This window comes from Lolium rigidum, chromosome 1 (assembly GCF_022539505.1).
Source record: "Lolium rigidum isolate FL_2022 chromosome 1, APGP_CSIRO_Lrig_0.1, whole genome shotgun sequence".
Classification (NCBI taxonomy): Eukaryota; Viridiplantae; Streptophyta; class Magnoliopsida; order Poales; family Poaceae; genus Lolium; species Lolium rigidum.
Genome location: NC_061508.1, coordinates 8,612,133 through 8,629,618, shown reverse-complemented (window position 1 = coordinate 8,629,618; position 17,486 = coordinate 8,612,133). Strand labels below are relative to the sequence as shown.

Sequence of the window (17,486 nt, the reverse complement as noted above, 5' to 3'; positions counted from 1 at the left end):
ACGGAACCTGGACGGGTTTGTGGCCGCCGCCTCCTGATGGCTTCTCTGGCTGCTCTCACGTACCGGTTTAGAGATTTGTTTGTTTCATCTATATCATTATCTCTATTATGGGAGACTATCCATATGTAGAGCTAAATACATCTCTACTATCTATATGTAAAGCTAAATACATTAGTCTCAATATTTATTTATCATGCGTAAATTAGTCCTACCGGCAGTAAAATACGGTTAGGTGGCGGCATTTTTTAAAACGCCTCTATAGTTTTTTTTCTAGCAAATACTCTTTCAGTTCTAATGAATAAGGCTTGTAATTTTTCTGAAAATGTGTCTATATTTAGTCCACGTTACACTCTTTCAGTTGCAGAATTAATGCTGACTAACATTGTCACGACGATCGTAACACCCTACCTGCAAGTCTATCTCAATCGAACTTTTACACGTTTAGAAAATCCCCATTTAACACGAAAATAACGATAAATTATCGTGTGCACATTATGAGCACCCGTTCAGTTTATTAATTTTGTTTTGAGTTACACCTCTATGGTTTACATGAAGAATGTTGACGAAACAATACTAGTATGTGTGACGTAAGATAAATAAAAAATACAAAGGATCATATTTTTGAGAGCAGCCACAATTTTTTTAATAAAAATATAAAGTTACATGAGCAAACACATGTAGAGATTAAAAGATAGATTAGCAGAAAATGGTTGTACTATGAACTTAGCAGATAAAACCTAGATCGCTAGGGTTTTTCGCACACAACTAAACTAGAGGGTTGCCTAACTTCAGCGTTGCCAATGCATACACTAAGTCTACACCATTGACATAGGAACACCATTACCAGCAAGCTTTGCGAGTCGGTGAACAGGCCCGCTGCACGCAACGATGCATATGTCGATGTGGCACGTCGATGGGGAAAGGCGATATTTTTTCAGCCTACCTCTGAAGAGCACCCAGCTAAAAGAAAACCTTTAGTGCTATACTTCTATAGAATACAACTCATTGACGATGATTCCCAAATTTCTTTCATGATGGGAATTAAACTCTGGTTGTTTGGTGTGCTACACCCATCAATCGCAAGGACAATGTGGCTATGTGACCCGTTTTATAGGTAGCATCGTATTTGAGGAATGCATATATAACCACACCAAATGAAGTACTCACACCGAAAACTATCAAGTTCGAAACTAACGCGGTGGCTCGCAAGTTAGCTAGGGTAGACCGTGGATTGAGTGAGCTTGTATGGCTTAATAATCTTTAACTACCATTTCAGATGAATAAAGCGTTTTGTAAGGTGTTTAAAGAAAAAAAGTCAATGAATCATAGAGCGGCAACTTAAATTACTCAGTTTATCATCGTCTCATCCATTCACCCTTTTCCAAAAGCTTCCGATCCAGACCATCGACGTTGCAATGGACGGCCAGGATCGTCCCAGCTCTTCCCAACCCAGCCCGACCTAGCAGAAGTCAAGTTATCCGGAAGAGTCTCCGCGTGGGAACAGCGACCCAAAACCTCCCCAAAGGGTGAAAGTCCGCGGCGGAGAGTGTGACAAGGCTGGGACCCCACGCACCAGCGACAGCGTCTGAGAGGCCGCGCCGCCGCCAACCACCGCCGTCATCCATGGCCGCCGCCAACGCCGACGACGACCCGATGGCGCTCGTGCGGGGGCAGTACGACGCCGACGAGCTCGCCATCGCCGGGGAGTTCCTCACCACCTGGCTCCCCTTCCTCTCCGCGGGGCTCTGCCCCTCCTGCGCCGGCTCCCTCCGCGGCCGCGTCGAGTCCCTCCTCCCTCGAGGTAACCGCCTAACCGCCGGGGAAAGAAGGGTTCTTGGCCCGTGGACGGCCTTTTCTAGGGTTTCTTGCCGCCCGCGTCTCGCATTCGCCCTCACCCAACTTTCTTGCAGCCGACGACTCGCCGCCGGAGCCGCGGGTCGACCAGATTGAGCCCTCGGGGTGGGACCTGGATCCGGCTCCCCCGCAGCACCTGCCGTTCGAGGCCAGCGGGTGGGACTCGGATCCGCCGCCGCCGCAGCAGCAGCAGCCGGCGGAGACCCCGAGGATGTCTTGGGCGGACATGGCGCAGGAGGACGAGCTCGCCGCTGCGGCGGAGGAGGACGCGGCTGCCACGCCTGCCGACGACGGGGAGGAGGCGGGGAAGCCCAGGGCGAAGCCGTCCAGGGAGCAGCGGGAGCTGCATCGGTTCCGGAAGGTGGCGCGGAAGGATGATTTCATATGCTTCGAGAGGGTCAAGGGCCGGCTTGTCAACATCCTCGCAGGCCTAGAGCTCCACGCCGGCGTGTTCAGTGCCGCCGAGCAGCAGCGCATCGTTGAGTGCGTCTACGACCTGCAGGAGAAGGGCAAGCGTGGGGAGCTTGGAGGTGAGGCCTTCACTCAAGTTACATACATACTAGTTTTAGTCTTGATACGTGTGTTTTGAGTTTCATATACTAGACTGTATTTCTATTGAACGGAATCCAAAAAAATGATTGCTTCTAGGGCTGAGTATTAATCATCAGGGCATGAAGTTCGCGCCTTCGCTCCACGATCTTTAGCTGTATTGCCACTGATGCGTGCTTCAGACTGCTACTAAGGCTGTAGTACCCAGAGTATGGAATACGCTCAAGCAAGCCGTATGCTTGATTTTGATTTGAGTATGGACGATGTGACCTGGTTAGATTTTAGGTCAACTTAGGAAGATCTATATGGACACAGTAGTTATGTCGTATGTCGTTTAGTAGATTTTCTTAATGTCTCCGTGCAAAGAAAGCAAGAGACATTAATTTCTGGGAGTTATGACCTCAGATTTTACGTTTATGCAACGTTGTATGTGTGATCGTAACCCAAAGTTGGAAGCTTTGTCTTAGTTAATTGCTAGATCACCCTATGAAAACTAGCAGATTTAGCTTTTCTGAGTGTGAAGTGTAGACAATCAAAATTGAGGAAGATAAATCGGTATTTGGTAAATTTATCTGCGCCTTCATTGTAGGAACTAAAAAACCATTTTTTTGTGTGCATATTATCATAAAATGCCAACCTTACAGATCTGGAAGTATCTCCCAGTCTCCCAGAGTCCTGATTATCATGGAGAAACCTAGTGAATAGCAATTTGCAAAAACAATTCCATACCTTCTGGTGCCCTATCTATTTATTTTTTGCGCATACTTCTGATACACTTCACATAAATTTTAGCGTGTTCGTTTTTGTATCATTTGTAGTATTCTCCATTATGTTTTTTTGCTTCATTGTTTCTATGCTCATATATTGACTAATGGTACTTCAAATTGAAGCATGAATAACATACCATGCATGCATGCCTGGTGTTTCTTACAGTCCTGCATCCCATGATACCCATGACTGAAGTAACAATGGTGTTCAGAAGTAGAATGGGTTGTCCTCACCATTTTCCTTTTTTAAAGAGCACACTTTTTGGATTGTTCTACCACTGTTTCTTATTGTCTTCAAATATACTTCCCTTTTATTTTGAAAATAAATTCAGATGTACTATTCTAGAATGGACTGTTCTCACAGTTGCTTCGTAGTAACGGTCACATTCTAGTATGAGTGTATGCCTGTTCCCTGAAGCACTTGTGTCCTTTTCATGTCAACTATGGTTGTGAGCTGTACTAGAATTTCCCATTGCCTAGTGCACTAGTACACCTCAAGGTGCTAGTGCACCTAATATTTCCCTGTTTCTATACCATAGTTGATACCTTTGTAACTCACTGCAAATGCTTTGAAGGAATTACCTTATAATTTATAACATAGAACATGTACCAAGATTGATAGGAATGTAGTGAATGCTACTTTTCCTTATTGACCTCACATTTCTTACAAACTCTTACTAAAAGAACGTGGTTAAAGGGGCATGTTCCCTCCCCTAAATGTATTTTGTTAGGTAAGGCACCTGTGGAGGCTATGTCTCAAACGCGGGTTGAGCTCACAGGCATGCGCTCTAGCTAACCGTGCACTGCTCGGTTGTTAAAACCATTTTCTTATGGTGACATCTTATTTGAGGTTATCCGATTTCATTAGAGCACTTTCCACTTCATGTATATATAAAGCAATTTCGAAGAAGAAAGTATTCGTTACCTAACTGTTACATTTATTTTTTAAAATGTGTTACCTTTTATATTTATCTAATGCACTGCAAGTAATAATGTTTCTTCATTTATATTTCAGTTGTTAGTATTACGTGTTCTCAAACTCTTTACTGCATTTCTTCCCCCCTTTAACTTTTGTACTTCGTATGGCTAGACCTGAGCACAGCTATTTTCTTTCCTTGCCAGATCGGACATATACAGAACCTGAGAAATGGATGCGTGGTAAAGGGCGGGTAACAATCCAATTTGGATGCTGTTATAACTATGCTACGGTACTTACCTTATTCTTAGTTCCATCTTTTTGTACCTACATTTAAGAATAAAGAATCCTGTTTGTAAATCTATCTCAAGGTGAAAATTTTAATGGCAGGACAAGAATGGAAATCCACCAGGCATCATTCAAACTTTTGTTTCTGATCCGATTCCTGAACTATTTAAGGTCATGATCAAGAGATTGGTAAAATGGCGTATTTTGCCCCCGGACTGTGTACCGGACAGTTGCATTGTCAATATGTATGACCCTGGAGATTGCATCCCACCACATATAGACAGCCATGATTTTGTTCGACCATTTTGTACTGTTTCATTCCTCAGTGAATGCAACATACTTTTTGGGTCTAGTCTGAAAATCGCTGGCCCTGGAGAATTTGTGGGCTCATTTGCAATTCCTCTACCAGTCGGGTATGTTGGTTCTATACTCCCAGTTTTCTTCTATGCTTATGGATATTATGTGCTATTCAACCTTTTTTTTGTAGTATGTAGTAGTCGAGCTTTGGTTATCCAGGGTATGCATAGTTTAGAATTGACTATTTGAGATTTCAAAATGTTGATAGCACATTTTCTTGCTGCAAGTGGTATTGCTTGCTGATCACCTGCAGTACATCTTGTCATAGCTGCACACGTGCACTTGACTTTCTATGCATGTATAGTTTCAAATTGATTATATTTAATGACAGATCCAAATGTCTCTATCATATGAATACCAAGATTAAGCAATGTCCCACTTGATACTTGTAAATGACATTGTGCATGTCACATTGATGTGCTAAACTTGTGAGCTTTTGACCTGAAGTTGTTTTTTCAAGTTTGCGCTAAGATGAGCTATTTTCTGTGATATGTTATTTTTTCTTTGTTTCCTCACCTGATTATCATGAATCTTACGTAATTTGTGCAGTGGCCTCTCTAGTTTTATGCTGCAATTCGTTGGTTCCTTCGCTAAACACTATATGTGAACATTCACAGGTCTGTGCTTATCATAAATGGCAATGGTGCTGATGTTGCAAAGCATTGCGTTCCAGCAGTGCCATCCAAAAGGTTATAATTGTATGCTGTGTTATTTTTCTGGACTTGATTCATTCACATCTGTGACATGGGTACTCTGATGCACAGGATATCCATCACCTTCAGAAAAATGGATCCAGCAAAGCGTCCATTCAGTTTCAAGGATGATCCGGATCTGCTGAACATTACTCCTCTCGAAGCAGCTCCACAAGAAACTAGCAGAGCAGCTCCACAAGAAAGTAACAGAGCAGCTCCACAAGAAAGTAGCAGATCCTCAGATGACGGCAAGGGGAAGCAGCTTGACGTGCCAAATGGTAACCTAGGCAGCAGATCATCCAGAAGCAGGAAATCTAAAGGAAGAACATCTGCTGGAAAACCAAGTTGGGGTGGCATTCTTGGAGACCAACCTCCACAACGTCCACAGAGTCCTATGACTAGCACGAGTTCTGACAGAGAAAGGGACTCCATTGGTAGGTTGAGAGAGCCAAGATATCCACAGAGTTCTGACAGAGAAAGGGACTCCATTGGGAGGTCAAGAGAGGCAGGATATCTTCCGAGTTCTGAGAGGGGAAGGGACTCCATTGGGAGGCCAACAGAGACAGGATATTCTCCGAGTTCTGAGAGAGAAAGGGACTCCATTGCTAGGTCAAGAGAACCAAGATACCCGCCAAGCTCTGGGAGAGAAAGTAACTCCATTGGGAGGTCAAGAGAACCAAGATATCCACGCGATGCACCTGGCATGCAGTCTCATGGTGAGGATCTCAGAGATCGTCTGAATAGACTGCCTCACGAGAGGGCATATGGCAGCGGTGTGTACTTCATCAACAACGGTGCTGAGTCCCAGGAAAGGAAGCAGCGTATGGAGCACAGACAGCTACTGATGATCAACCGCACGATCAACGATGAAATGGACTCCCTCTCCACCGGGAGCCACGATTCTCCCGACCAGCCTCGCATGAGCATACGGACCATACATAACAAACCGAGGACCAGAATAAACATGGGTGGGTAGCCATACCCTGCGTGACCAATGTGTGTACTCAAGAGTCTTTGGACTGAGATGTTGGAAAGGCTGATTGATACATGGAAACTGGGAGGGAACTTGAGCGCTGTGTACATTTCATGAACTGAATGCATTGATAGATAGTCAGGAGCCTATTGTGTAGATACAAGTTTTGTTTTCGCTGGAATGCTGTAACTGTGACTTGGTGCTGCATTGGCTAGATTGATGACTGAATAATTTTGATTGGGTGGAGCCTTAGGACATACTATATGATGTAGTAATATTTTGCATGGAAACTGATTATTGTTGCACTGACTTTGGTTGGTACTAATCCAACAGGGCTTGAATGTTGTGAGGATATTTGTTTCAGTGATCGAATGTTGTGATATTCTGTTGGTACTGATTATCTGCATCGAATGTTGTGATCGAATGATTTTGGTTGGGTCGAGGAGGGCAGAACATATGATGTAGTTTTTGCCTGTTATAACATTCTACTGTTTTTGGTTACTGTTAATCCAACTGGGGTTGGAAGTTTACCTAAAAAAAAAAACAAAACTGGGGTTGGAAGTTATGTCATGGATTGTAGGCATGTTATGGCATTGGAGACGAGATGAGATGCTTTCTCTGCATTATGCATTCTCTCCGGCAGTTGATGGTGCTTGGATATTGCAGAAAATATAAGCTGTACTGCTGCACATTATAAACCAATATGGTTTAATGGAATCTGCAAAACAAAACGAAAACTTGGAGATGCGGGGTATCGATCCCCGTGCCTCTCGCATGCTAAGCGAGCGCTCTACCATCTGAGCTACATCCCCTGTTGATACTGCCAACTAGACAACAAACCTAACACCATAACTGGTACCTGTAATACGAACCGAGCCAGGGAAAAAAGATGGGAAACTAGGGCAACGGGGTTGTGTATCGAACCAATACGCACCATGGGATCCGGAAAGGAAAGCTCGATTTTTTTCTACACATTGTTTCATCTGGTTCGTCTGATCGTGTCCGAAAGCCTAGGTCGAACCCGGCGGCTGTTCCAATCCGAGCCCGACTCTCGCATTGCTTCCAATGGCGACTCGTGTTCGTTTCTTTTCCTGATCCGACCCGTCTGCCTCTCGTCGATCGCCCGTCTATAATAGCACCACAGCCCCACGAATCCAACCACACAACAAACGAACGTCTACGATCGAGATTTCCGCCGCACGACAGTTCCGTTCCAGCCATGATCTTCTACGGCGACGGCGGCAGCGGCGGTGCGATGGTCCTCCCGCCGCCTCCTCCTCCACCCGGGCACCACCTCCTCCACCCGCACCAGGGCATGGTCGTCCACCTGCCAATGCAGATGCCGGTGCACATGCACCCGCCGCCGATGGACCAGTTCGCCTTCGCCCGCTTCCACCTCGATCCGCAGCCGCCGGCGGAGCTCCAGGTGCGGGACGTGTGGTACTGGAACCTCGCGGAGGAGATGTCCGCCATCACCGCCCTCCTGCCCACGCACCCCGTGGTGTGCATCGACACGGAGTTCCCGGGCACGGTGTACGACTCGCCCACGCCGCGCTACCTGCGCGACCCGCACCAGAGCTACGCGCTCGTGCGCCGCAACGCCGACGAGCTCAGGAAGCTGCTGCAGCTCGGCCTGACCCTCGTCGGGCCCGACGGCCCCCACCCCGTCGTGTGGCAGTTCAACTTCTGGGGCTTCGACGAGGCCCTGGACCCGCACGCGCCGGCCTCCGTCGCCATGCTCAAGGCCCACGGCATGGACTTCCACAACCTCCGCGAGCACGGCATCGACCCGCTCGACTTCGCCGCCGAGTTCGCACGCTCCGGCCTCGCCCGCCGCCACGGCTCTCCCGACCTCACGTGGGTGGCCTTCTCTGGTTCCTACGACTTCGCGTACCTCGCCAAGCTGCTCCGCGGCGGCAGGCGGCTGCCGGACAAGCTGGACGACTTCCGGAATCTGGTGGGGAAGCTGTTCGGGCCCTCGGTGCTCGACGTCAAGTACATTGCCAAGGCCTGCGGTCTGCGTGGCGGGCTGGACCAGGTGGCTGCGGCGCTCGGCGTCGAGCGCGCTGCCGGACGCGCGCACAACGCCGGCTCTGACAGCCTGCTCACCGCCGACGTGCTGCAGGTCATGCTGTCGCGCTTCTTCCCACCCGAATTCGACGTGCGCCCGATTTACGGCGGAGCCATCGATGGCCTCGCTGCGTGAATCTAGAGTTTCAGATTTGTGTACATATATTTTATATTTTTCGCTTGATGGGATATGGAAGTGGTTTAGTTATCGGGACTGTTGAGAATTCTTCGGAGTCTCTAAACTTTGCAGCCTCCTGGTCTTTTGCTTGACATGTGTTCACTTTTACCTTAACATACAGATTTCGCTTTGTCACAGCAAAAAATGGAACTCCCGCTTTTGCTTCATTTAAGAAAAAGGTTCATCTAAAAATTAAAAGAAAAGACTCGTCGAAAACATCGCCAGAGACTCGCCGGAGACATCGTAGCAAAACATTTATAATAATGTAGCAAAACCACGTAACATTTGTAGCACAAAAAATATACAGCTTTAGCATCGTGAACTACTCCTCGCCGTGACATCGCCGTCAGCATTCCTAGTCCGGCTAGCAGCACCGTCACTAATCGGTGGTAGCACCATTGTTAACAGTTTGCAGCATCTCCGCTGACCTTTTGCAGCACCGCCGCTGGCAGTTTGCAGTACCACTTGTTTACAAAAGTATATGCCTTCCTTTGCAGCTCAACCTCCCACCATTCGTAGCATCGTACTTCGCCGGAGATCTTGGTGGAAACTTCACGAGAGACCTTTGATGGCAACAACTCCGTGTGTACCAACTCGTTGGGACTCCAAGTGTAGAGTGTTGTAGCAAGCGTTTTATTTCCACAAGGGTGACTCGAGGGTTTATATTGAATTCTCAAGGAATTGGTAAGGGATTATTTCTTCTTCTCCTCTTCTAACAACCTGCAAAGCAAAGTTTTTGTCTTGTGTCCCCAACTCCACCGTGTGGTTTTCACGCAGAAGGTTTCGTATTATAAATGTAAATAAAATAAAGTAAATCAAGTAAAATAAGTAAGCAAGATAAAGGCAATGAAATGATGGTTGTTTTTTGGGTTTTCTGTGTTTGACAAGTGAAGAAAATATTTTTGTATTTTTGAAATAATTAATGAAAAAATATAAAGTGTGATATTTGTGTTGGAAAGGTGTTTCTTATGGTTTTAAAATGGACCGGGTTCATGGATTCACTTGCCTACTTTTTTTTAGGTTGTAGTGGACACAAACAATTCATCAAAAATATAATATTGGTGAAATCCAGACATCGCACAGCCGGCGAGATCCTACGTGCTGCTATAATTCACTATAAGGCAATATGTGCGCGATTACAATGATAGTTGTTCTACATCAAAGTCTCCCAATATATGGCTTATAAAGGCTCCAGATCTAGGGTTAGAGAGGTAGAGATCCTACCAGGTACGACTAAGCTAGTCTATGGTGAGTATTCCTTGTCGTGCACCTCACGGATCGGACCGACCTTCACCATAGGCCGGATCCGGTAGCTTGTTTACGGAACGGATCCCACCTTCGCTGTTTTCCGGCAACTGGGCATCCCGGTTGGGCCATAGGCCTTACCAAAATCAAGGTCCTATCAAGGTATGCCTAGTTAGCATATCCAGGACAGTATCCCCCGGATTTCTTCGAGATTCACCATTCCCCCGTCGAACTATAGCTTCATTTCGTTTTGGAGAAAATCTTGAAGGACTCCATAAATCTTTTCTCCGGCATTATTTCCGTCGAAAATCCCATAGCACCGACCTCAACGGTCACATTTCAGGCTAACGGTAAGTTCGCAAAATTTGCATTTGGTCCAAGGCACGAATCGTACTGAGATGCTTCCTAGATTCACGGGCGGAATTTGCAGCATGCAGTGATTTCCGGGAAAGTAACAATCTATCAGTAAAACCACCTTCGTGGCAATTTCACCGCCCATAACCTATGACACGTGGTGGAAATCTAACGGTGTGACCGCGTGGTTCTCACTGTAGGATCCAGCACACGCATCTTGGAGCCATGGCTATAAATATCCCGTGAGTGTGGTAATTTTCTCACTTCTCACCACACCCCCACTTCGTCTTCAACCTCGATCCCACTCCGCCGCTTAAATTTAGATCTCTAGCGAGCTTCCCGGTCAACCTCACCGCGCCGTCACTCCACGGCTCACCTTTGGCCAAGTTCAACGCGGTTGAACGGGAAAACTTCTCTGCTTCTAACACGTAGCAGCGGGGCGAATTATTCTTCCTCCCCTCCACCGTTCCTGCTCACCGGCGACAACGGGAAACCGCCACACCATTCCCGATAAGCTTTCGCCGAACTTGTAGAAGAAGAAGTTATCATTTTCAATTTTTTCCTAGGTCACTTAGCGCTACATTTGCAATTGTGAATATGTCCATAAACTCAGCTCACAGTTCCACCGCAAACATGCTGGAAAATGATCCCCTTAATCCATCAGATCCTTTAGATGTTCAACCTTTATCATTTCTTTCGCCCAACATCTCTGACATAACGTTAGATTCTCATTATCTCGGATCCTCCAGTAGCCACTTTGGTCAGAAGATTCCAACCGAAGTTGAACATTTAAAAGAACGAAAGGGCCAAATCAGAATGGCGGAAAAAGTTGTAGAAGCGGAGCTGGAGTGAATATCCAAGGACAAGGAGCGCGAGGGTGAGAAAGGGCAGTGGTGGCCCCGCAACCTCAATGAATTTGACCTAATGGTCCTTCAGGACGAGGGATTCATAAAAATGGATTCCTAGCGATTTACTAGGGTCATCGTGCTTCTGGCTCCTGAAGGAAATTAGCGGTTAATAACCAAGGCATGGGTAGAGCAGGGGCTCTCGTTTCCGCCCTCAGATTTCTTTCTGGAAGTGCTGGAAAAATATGGCCTGCAACCACATAACATCTTCCCCAACGCCTACACCGTCCTCTCCAACTTTGTGGAGGACACTTGGAGGTCCTCCCATATAGGCCTACGCCTATTCTAGTATTTCTATAGGATTGATAGGGAAACCAGGGATGGAGCAATGGTCAGTTGACCTTTGTGCTTCCGCCAAAAATGATTTTTCTGCCCATGTCTACGCATGAGTCCGTCCGGTACTAGAACGCCGAATGGTTTTATATCAATGACGAGAAGGGTCCGTATCACGCTCAGGGCCTCCCGGCTTTTATCAATTTTTTTGTTTTAAGTCAATATGAATGTAATTAATTATATTTTAAAAATAAATTCTAAATGTAACAAAGTAAAAATATCTCGGTATAAAATTACATATTATGCACCTTAAGTGCCAAATAACATGTCTATATTTAAAGTTCCACTAAAAATAAAGGTTTGCATGTGGTTCTTAAATCGAAAGGTGTTTCTTACTAAAGAAAATTTGATAAAACGTAAATGGGCTGGTTGTACAAAGTGTGTGTTTTGTAATTCACGTGAATCAATTGAACACCTTTTTATTTTCCGCCCTTTTGCGAGATCCGTATGGAGAGTTGTTCATTTTACTATTAATATAGCTCGACCAGCTAATGTTAATATGTTTAGGAATTGGCTTAATGGCATTGATAAAAAAAAGTTAAGGCCTGAATTCATATGGGAGTTTCTGCATTAGCTTGGGAGATTTGGAATTGCTGTAATGATGTTGTTTTTAACAAGACCAGTGTTTCCAATTATTTGCAGGTTATCCACAGAACAACCTACTTGATTCATATGTGGTCCTAACTTCTTCATATGGATCAGCGGGAACATTTGGATATTGGATGCACTCGGTTGATGGCGGTCATACGGGCTATCTTCAACAAAGATGGCTCGCGGCTGCCCATTAGAATACCAGATGCATAGAGGCTTTTGGTACGCTCTTTTTCATTGGCTGATTCTTCTGGCAACTCAAAGTGATCCATGATTTGTATCCTTTTTTTTATGAATCTGAAACTAAAAAATAGAATTATGAAATAAAGAGTTGTGTGCATCAAACACTTTGATGCAGAGGCCGGAGGTATGTTCCTCATTTCAAAAAAAGGGTGTCAAATAACATTTCTATATATATTTGAAACCAAGTTCTTTACACAATATATGGAAAAGATAACACAAACGATCCCTGAAAAAACAAAACACTTAGAACAACTTATAAACAAAATCAAAGATGAATAAAAATGCATTGCAATTTTGCATATCAAAACAATATGGGAAGCATACCCTAACCGGGCTGGTGTGATATATATATTCACAAGAGTTTACATACGGTTACAATACGGCAATCTATACCGATATACAAGGAGACCTATACACATACAAATACATCGTCTACCATTCCCCCTCAATCATAAATTATCTAAGTTAAGATTGCGTCTAAAGGCTTGGAGCTGTCTCAACGATAGTGACTTTGTGAACCCATCAGCCACTTGGTCTCCTGAAGGTATAAACCGTATATCCAAAAGCTTTTTAGCTACTCTCTCACGAACAAAATGATAATCCACTTCAATATGCTTAGTTCTAGCATGAAACACTGGATTAGCAGAGAGATCCATAGCTCCAATATTATCACACCATAAACATGCTGCTCGAGACTGCGGCACTCCCAATTCTGCAAGCAATGTCCCCGTACCCATATGACTTCAGCAGTAGCATTAGCTAATGACTTGTATTCAGCCTCTATACTTGAGCGGGAGACTGTTGCCTATTTTCTGGCACTCCATGACATCAAGTTTGATCCCAAAAACACATCAAAGCCACCTATTGATCTTCTATCATCTAGGCAACCAATGTGGAGGTTGATTTACTCAGCCTTAGCCCAAGAGAGATAGTTCCTTGTAAATATCTCAGGATTCTCTTAACTGTTGTCCAATGAACAGTTGTAGGGGCATGCAATAACTGACAAACCTTATTCACAGAAAAGGAGATATCCGGTCTTGTCAAAGTAACATACTGGAGTGCCCCAACAATACTTCTATAATGAGTAGAGTCTTCACTGCTCAACAAGTCACCATCAACCATTGATAACTTTTCAGAAACTGAGAGAGGAGTATCAACTGCTTTACACATCTTCATATTTACTCGGGTAAGAAGATCATTGGCATATTTCTCTTGAGACATAATAATACCATCACACACCTTCTTCACTTCAATACCAAGGAAATAGTGCAATTCCCTAAATCCTTTAGAGCAAAGTCCATGCCGAGATCAATAAGTAATGCATCAACAACCTTCTCTCACGAACTAGCAACAACAATATCATCAACATAGATGAGCATGTATATAGTTACTCCCCCTTTGTTGTAGAAGAACAGAGAAGTATCACTTAGATGAAGAGAATCCAATAGACTGAAGCTAAGTACTAAGACGAGAGTACCATGCCCGAGGAGCTTGTTTCAGCCCATACAGTGCCTTGTCCAATTTGCAGACATGTCCCATACGAGAGGACTCCTCAAACCCTGGAGGTTGCCTCATAAAGACCTCTTCTTCCAGAACATCATGTAAAAACGCGTTCTTCACATCTAACTGATGAAGCTGCCAGCCCCGAGAAACAACAAGAGCCAATACAAGACGAATTGTAGCTGCCTTGACAACAGGACTAAAGGTGTCCTCATAGTCAATGCCATACCTCTGCTTGAAGCCTTTAGCCACCAACCAAGCTTTGTAACGATCAATAGTACCATCAGCCTTTCTCTTGACCTTAAAATCCATTTACAATCAATAATATTCTTGCCAGGAGTGAACGGTACAAGATGCCATGTATGGTTACTTTGTAACACAGAAAATTCTTCTTGCATAGCGGCCTTCCACTTAGGATCATTGAGAGCTTCTTGAACAGTACTAGGCTCACCGGTGCTGCAAAAATTCCCAAAGCGTAGACGGTCATAACGAACAGTACCATTCGTGGCGATTTTTGGTTTAACAAGACCATGTTGAGAGCGTGTAACAGGTCTACTAGGCACAGGTGCAGCCGAAGCTACAGGTACCAGCGGCACAGAAGATCCCAAGCGATCCGCAGATACAGACAAGGGAGCCACAGACGATCATGTAACCTCATCTGAAGACGTAGGCGCAGCCACAGAGGATCCTGGCGCATCAGACGAAGCCGCGTCGTCACGCGGCACTGCACGTGCAGTGGTCCTGCGCGGACCCGCAGGAGGGAGGAGCGGCCCATCCCCATCTGCCACGCGTGAAGAGGAAGCTGCTGGCCCTGGCGGGGACTGCCCCGAGGAAGATTGCGCGCCGGATCCCGAGGATGATCCCGAATCTATGTCAGGAGCCAATGATTGGCCTATCTGGGCGGGAGAAGCAGCACCAGGGGCTGAAAAATTGCTGGAATCACCATCAGACTCCAAATTTTCACCTGTTTCCTGTACAAATGACTCAGCTGGAGCAGGATTATCAGATTGTTCAGCTGGTAAAACGTGCCCCTCATGACTATGCAAGTTAAGTGGTTGCAAATTGAGAGGAAGGAGATTGATTTCTTCACGCAAGCGTGCACCAGCATTAGAGTGGAGGGCAGCAAAGGGAAACAGTGCTTCATCAAACACTATATCACGTGAAATATACACACGGCCACTAGAAATATCGAGACACTTGTACCCTTTGTGAAGATTACTATAGCCAATGAAGACACACTATTTTGATCGAAACTGGAGCTTATGATTGTTATATGGGCGAAGATTAGGGGTCAACATGCACATCCAAAAATTCGGAGCAAAGAATAGTCACCTTTGCTTCCAAAGAGACGTTCCATGGGTGTAAGCGATTGTATGACCCTACTAGGAAGTCTGTTAATCAAGTAGACAGCTGTATTAAACACCTCATTCCAAAACTTTAAAGGCATAGATGCATATGCAAGAAGTGAGAGACCAACTTCAACAATGTGTCGATGTTTGCGCTCAGCGGGACCATTTTGCTGGTGCGCATGAGGGCATGAAACTAGATGTGATATGCCTACTTTTTGAAAAAAGGGGTGGAGTTTTTGATACTCACCTCCCCAATCTGTTTGAATTGCTATGATTTTCCTATCAAAAAGCCTTTCAACAAGACTCTGGAAATCATGAAATTTCTGAAACACACCGGACTTCTTTTTGAGGAAATAGATCCATGTGAATTTACTGAAATCATCAATAAAACTGACATAATATTTATATCTTCCAAAGGATTCAGAGGCAGGGCCCCAAATATCAGAAAACACAAGTTCAAGAGGAAAACTAGATACACTTGTTGAAGTGGGATAGGGAAGTTGATGACTCTTAGCCATTTGACAAGCATCACAAACTGACTCCTTATTGGACTCACTAAACAAAATATTATTGTCTTGAAGAACTTGACGAACTATCACCGAGGAGGGATGACCGAGACGCCTATGCCAGAGGGTAGAAGACGATTTGGCGACACCATGTGCTTGATGACTTGATGGAGATGGAGCTGATTGTGGTATAGGGTAAAGCCCGCCGACACATCTACCGTGAAGAAGGACCTGTCTCGTGTCCTGATCCTTAATAAAAAAAGTATCAGGCCAATATTCAACAAAAGCATGGTTATCAAAGGCTAATTTACTAGTGGCAAGGAGACTTTTTGTGGCTTGAGGAACATGAAGAATATTCTTAAGTTGCAAGTCATGATTATTGCGGGTACGAATTCCAGAGTGACCAATGTGATGTATATCCATACCTGCACCACTAGCTGTGTGGATTTGCTCATTTCCAGTTTCCAGTGTAGCGATCCCTCACTTGGAGTTTTTCTAGCTCACCCGTGATGTGATCCGTGGCTCCAGAATCAACATACCAGTTGGTGTCGACGTCGTATGAACCAAAAGTTGCACTGGCTGTCCTTTCAGGGCCATGATAGTTTTTCTGGAATCGCTTCCAGCAGTTGAGTGCAGTATGCCCAACCTTGCCGCACAGTTGACATGTGGGCTTGTTATCTCCTTGGTTCCCGCCATTATAGACCTGACGGTTCCCTTGATTCCCGCGACGACCGCCGCGGTAGTTTCCTGATCCTCCTCCACGGTGACTGTCATATCCGCCGCGGTGATTGTCATACCCACCACGCTGCTCATAGGGCTGATCAGGGTAGTATGCTCCTTGCCCGCTAGTGTTGTGACCACCACGGTATCCTCCACCGCGACCACGGGCAACAACATTGCCCGACTGACATAGGCATCCCCAATGGGTTTGCCGGAGAAGGTACCCGGGGTTTACTGGAGGCCCACGACCCGAAGTTTTACAAAGCCCAAAGGCCTAGTCGGGAGATAGTTTGGAAAGATATAATTGTATTAGGAATATTAACTTGTAACTATTGCGGGACGGGTCAGAAACCCTCCCGGACTCTGTAACTTGTGTGTCACGAAACCCTCGGCTCCGCCTCTTATATAAGGGGGAGTCGATGGACAAAGAGAGGATCGATTCATTGTTTTCCCGACAACTCTAGTTTTCATAGCAGTCGAGTACTTTCTGGCTGAAACCTTCGAGATCTACTTGCCCTCTACTTCCAACTAAACCCTAGTCTACAACTTGTAGGCATTGATAAGTTAATCCCTTATCACCGACAGATCGTCGGTAGGATTCTGTTCCTCCAACCGAGCCTCATAAGAGAGAAACTGCGCATAGAGGTCACTCAGGCTGATAAACTTCTCCGCCTTAATCAAGGCAGTAATCGCTGCAACAAATCCGTTGTACCTTTCCTTGTTCAGGCCAGACAGAACATAAGATATAACGTCCTCATTATCAAGAGGTTTGCCTGCTGTCGCCATCTCATCTGCCAAATGCTTGATCTGATCGAAGAACATGCAACAATTTTTTCTCCTTCTTGCATTGGTTCAGCGTCGTGCGAAGTTGCACCACACGTGCCTTGGACTGGGAGGAGAACATCTCCTGCTGCCCAAACATCTGCCACACTCTTCTTCCCCGTCACCTGGGTGAGTATCTCTCGCGACATATTCCTCACCAAATACCCAAGCACGGTTTGATCCTGAGCGATCCAACGTGCATATGCAGGGTTCGGGATTGTCACATCCTTGTCGTCCTTGTCCTTGGCCGTCAGTTACTTCTCAGGCGCCGGTA

General features: G+C 45.5%; 2 protein-coding genes and 1 non-coding gene across 3 annotated transcripts; 2 read left to right on the top strand and 1 right to left on the bottom strand.

Annotated features, from left to right (window-relative positions):
- The first annotated feature begins 1,623 nt into the window (after positions 1 to 1,623).
- Positions 1,624 to 6,745, top strand: LOC124684870 (RNA demethylase ALKBH9B-like). Its single transcript, XM_047219125.1, has 6 exons — positions 1,624 to 1,801; positions 1,911 to 2,384; positions 4,293 to 4,378; positions 4,477 to 4,787; positions 5,349 to 5,420; positions 5,496 to 6,745. Exons 1-6 carry the CDS (start codon positions 1,624 to 1,626, stop codon positions 6,397 to 6,399), a joined length of 2,025 nt encoding a protein of 674 aa, XP_047075081.1. The 3' UTR covers positions 6,400 to 6,745.
- Positions 6,746 to 7,135: 390 nt separating this feature from the next.
- Positions 7,136 to 7,208, bottom strand: TRNAA-AGC. The gene has a single exon. It is a non-coding gene; the product is annotated as a tRNA-Ala (tRNA).
- A 650-nt stretch (positions 7,209 to 7,858) lies between these two features.
- Positions 7,859 to 8,602, top strand: LOC124703700 (probable CCR4-associated factor 1 homolog 11). Its single transcript, XM_047235925.1, has one exon. The coding sequence runs from the start codon at positions 7,859 to 7,861 to the stop codon at positions 8,600 to 8,602; it is 744 nt and encodes a 247-aa protein (XP_047091881.1).
- Positions 8,603 to 17,486: the final 8,884 nt, after the last annotated feature.

Coding starts and splice junctions, on each gene's coding strand:
- LOC124684870 (XM_047219125.1), top strand. CDS start 1,624: ATGGCCGCCGCCAACGCCGACGACGACCCGATGGCGCTCGTGCGGGGG. Junction 1,802..1,910: donor CGAGTCCCTCCTCCCTCGAG/GTAACCGCCTAA, acceptor ACTTTCTTGCAG/CCGACGACTCGCCGCCGGAG. Junction 4,788..5,348: donor GCAATTCCTCTACCAGTCGG/GTATGTTGGTTC, acceptor GAACATTCACAG/GTCTGTGCTTATCATAAATG.
- LOC124703700 (XM_047235925.1), top strand. CDS start 7,859: ATGTCCGCCATCACCGCCCTCCTGCCCACGCACCCCGTGGTGTGCATC.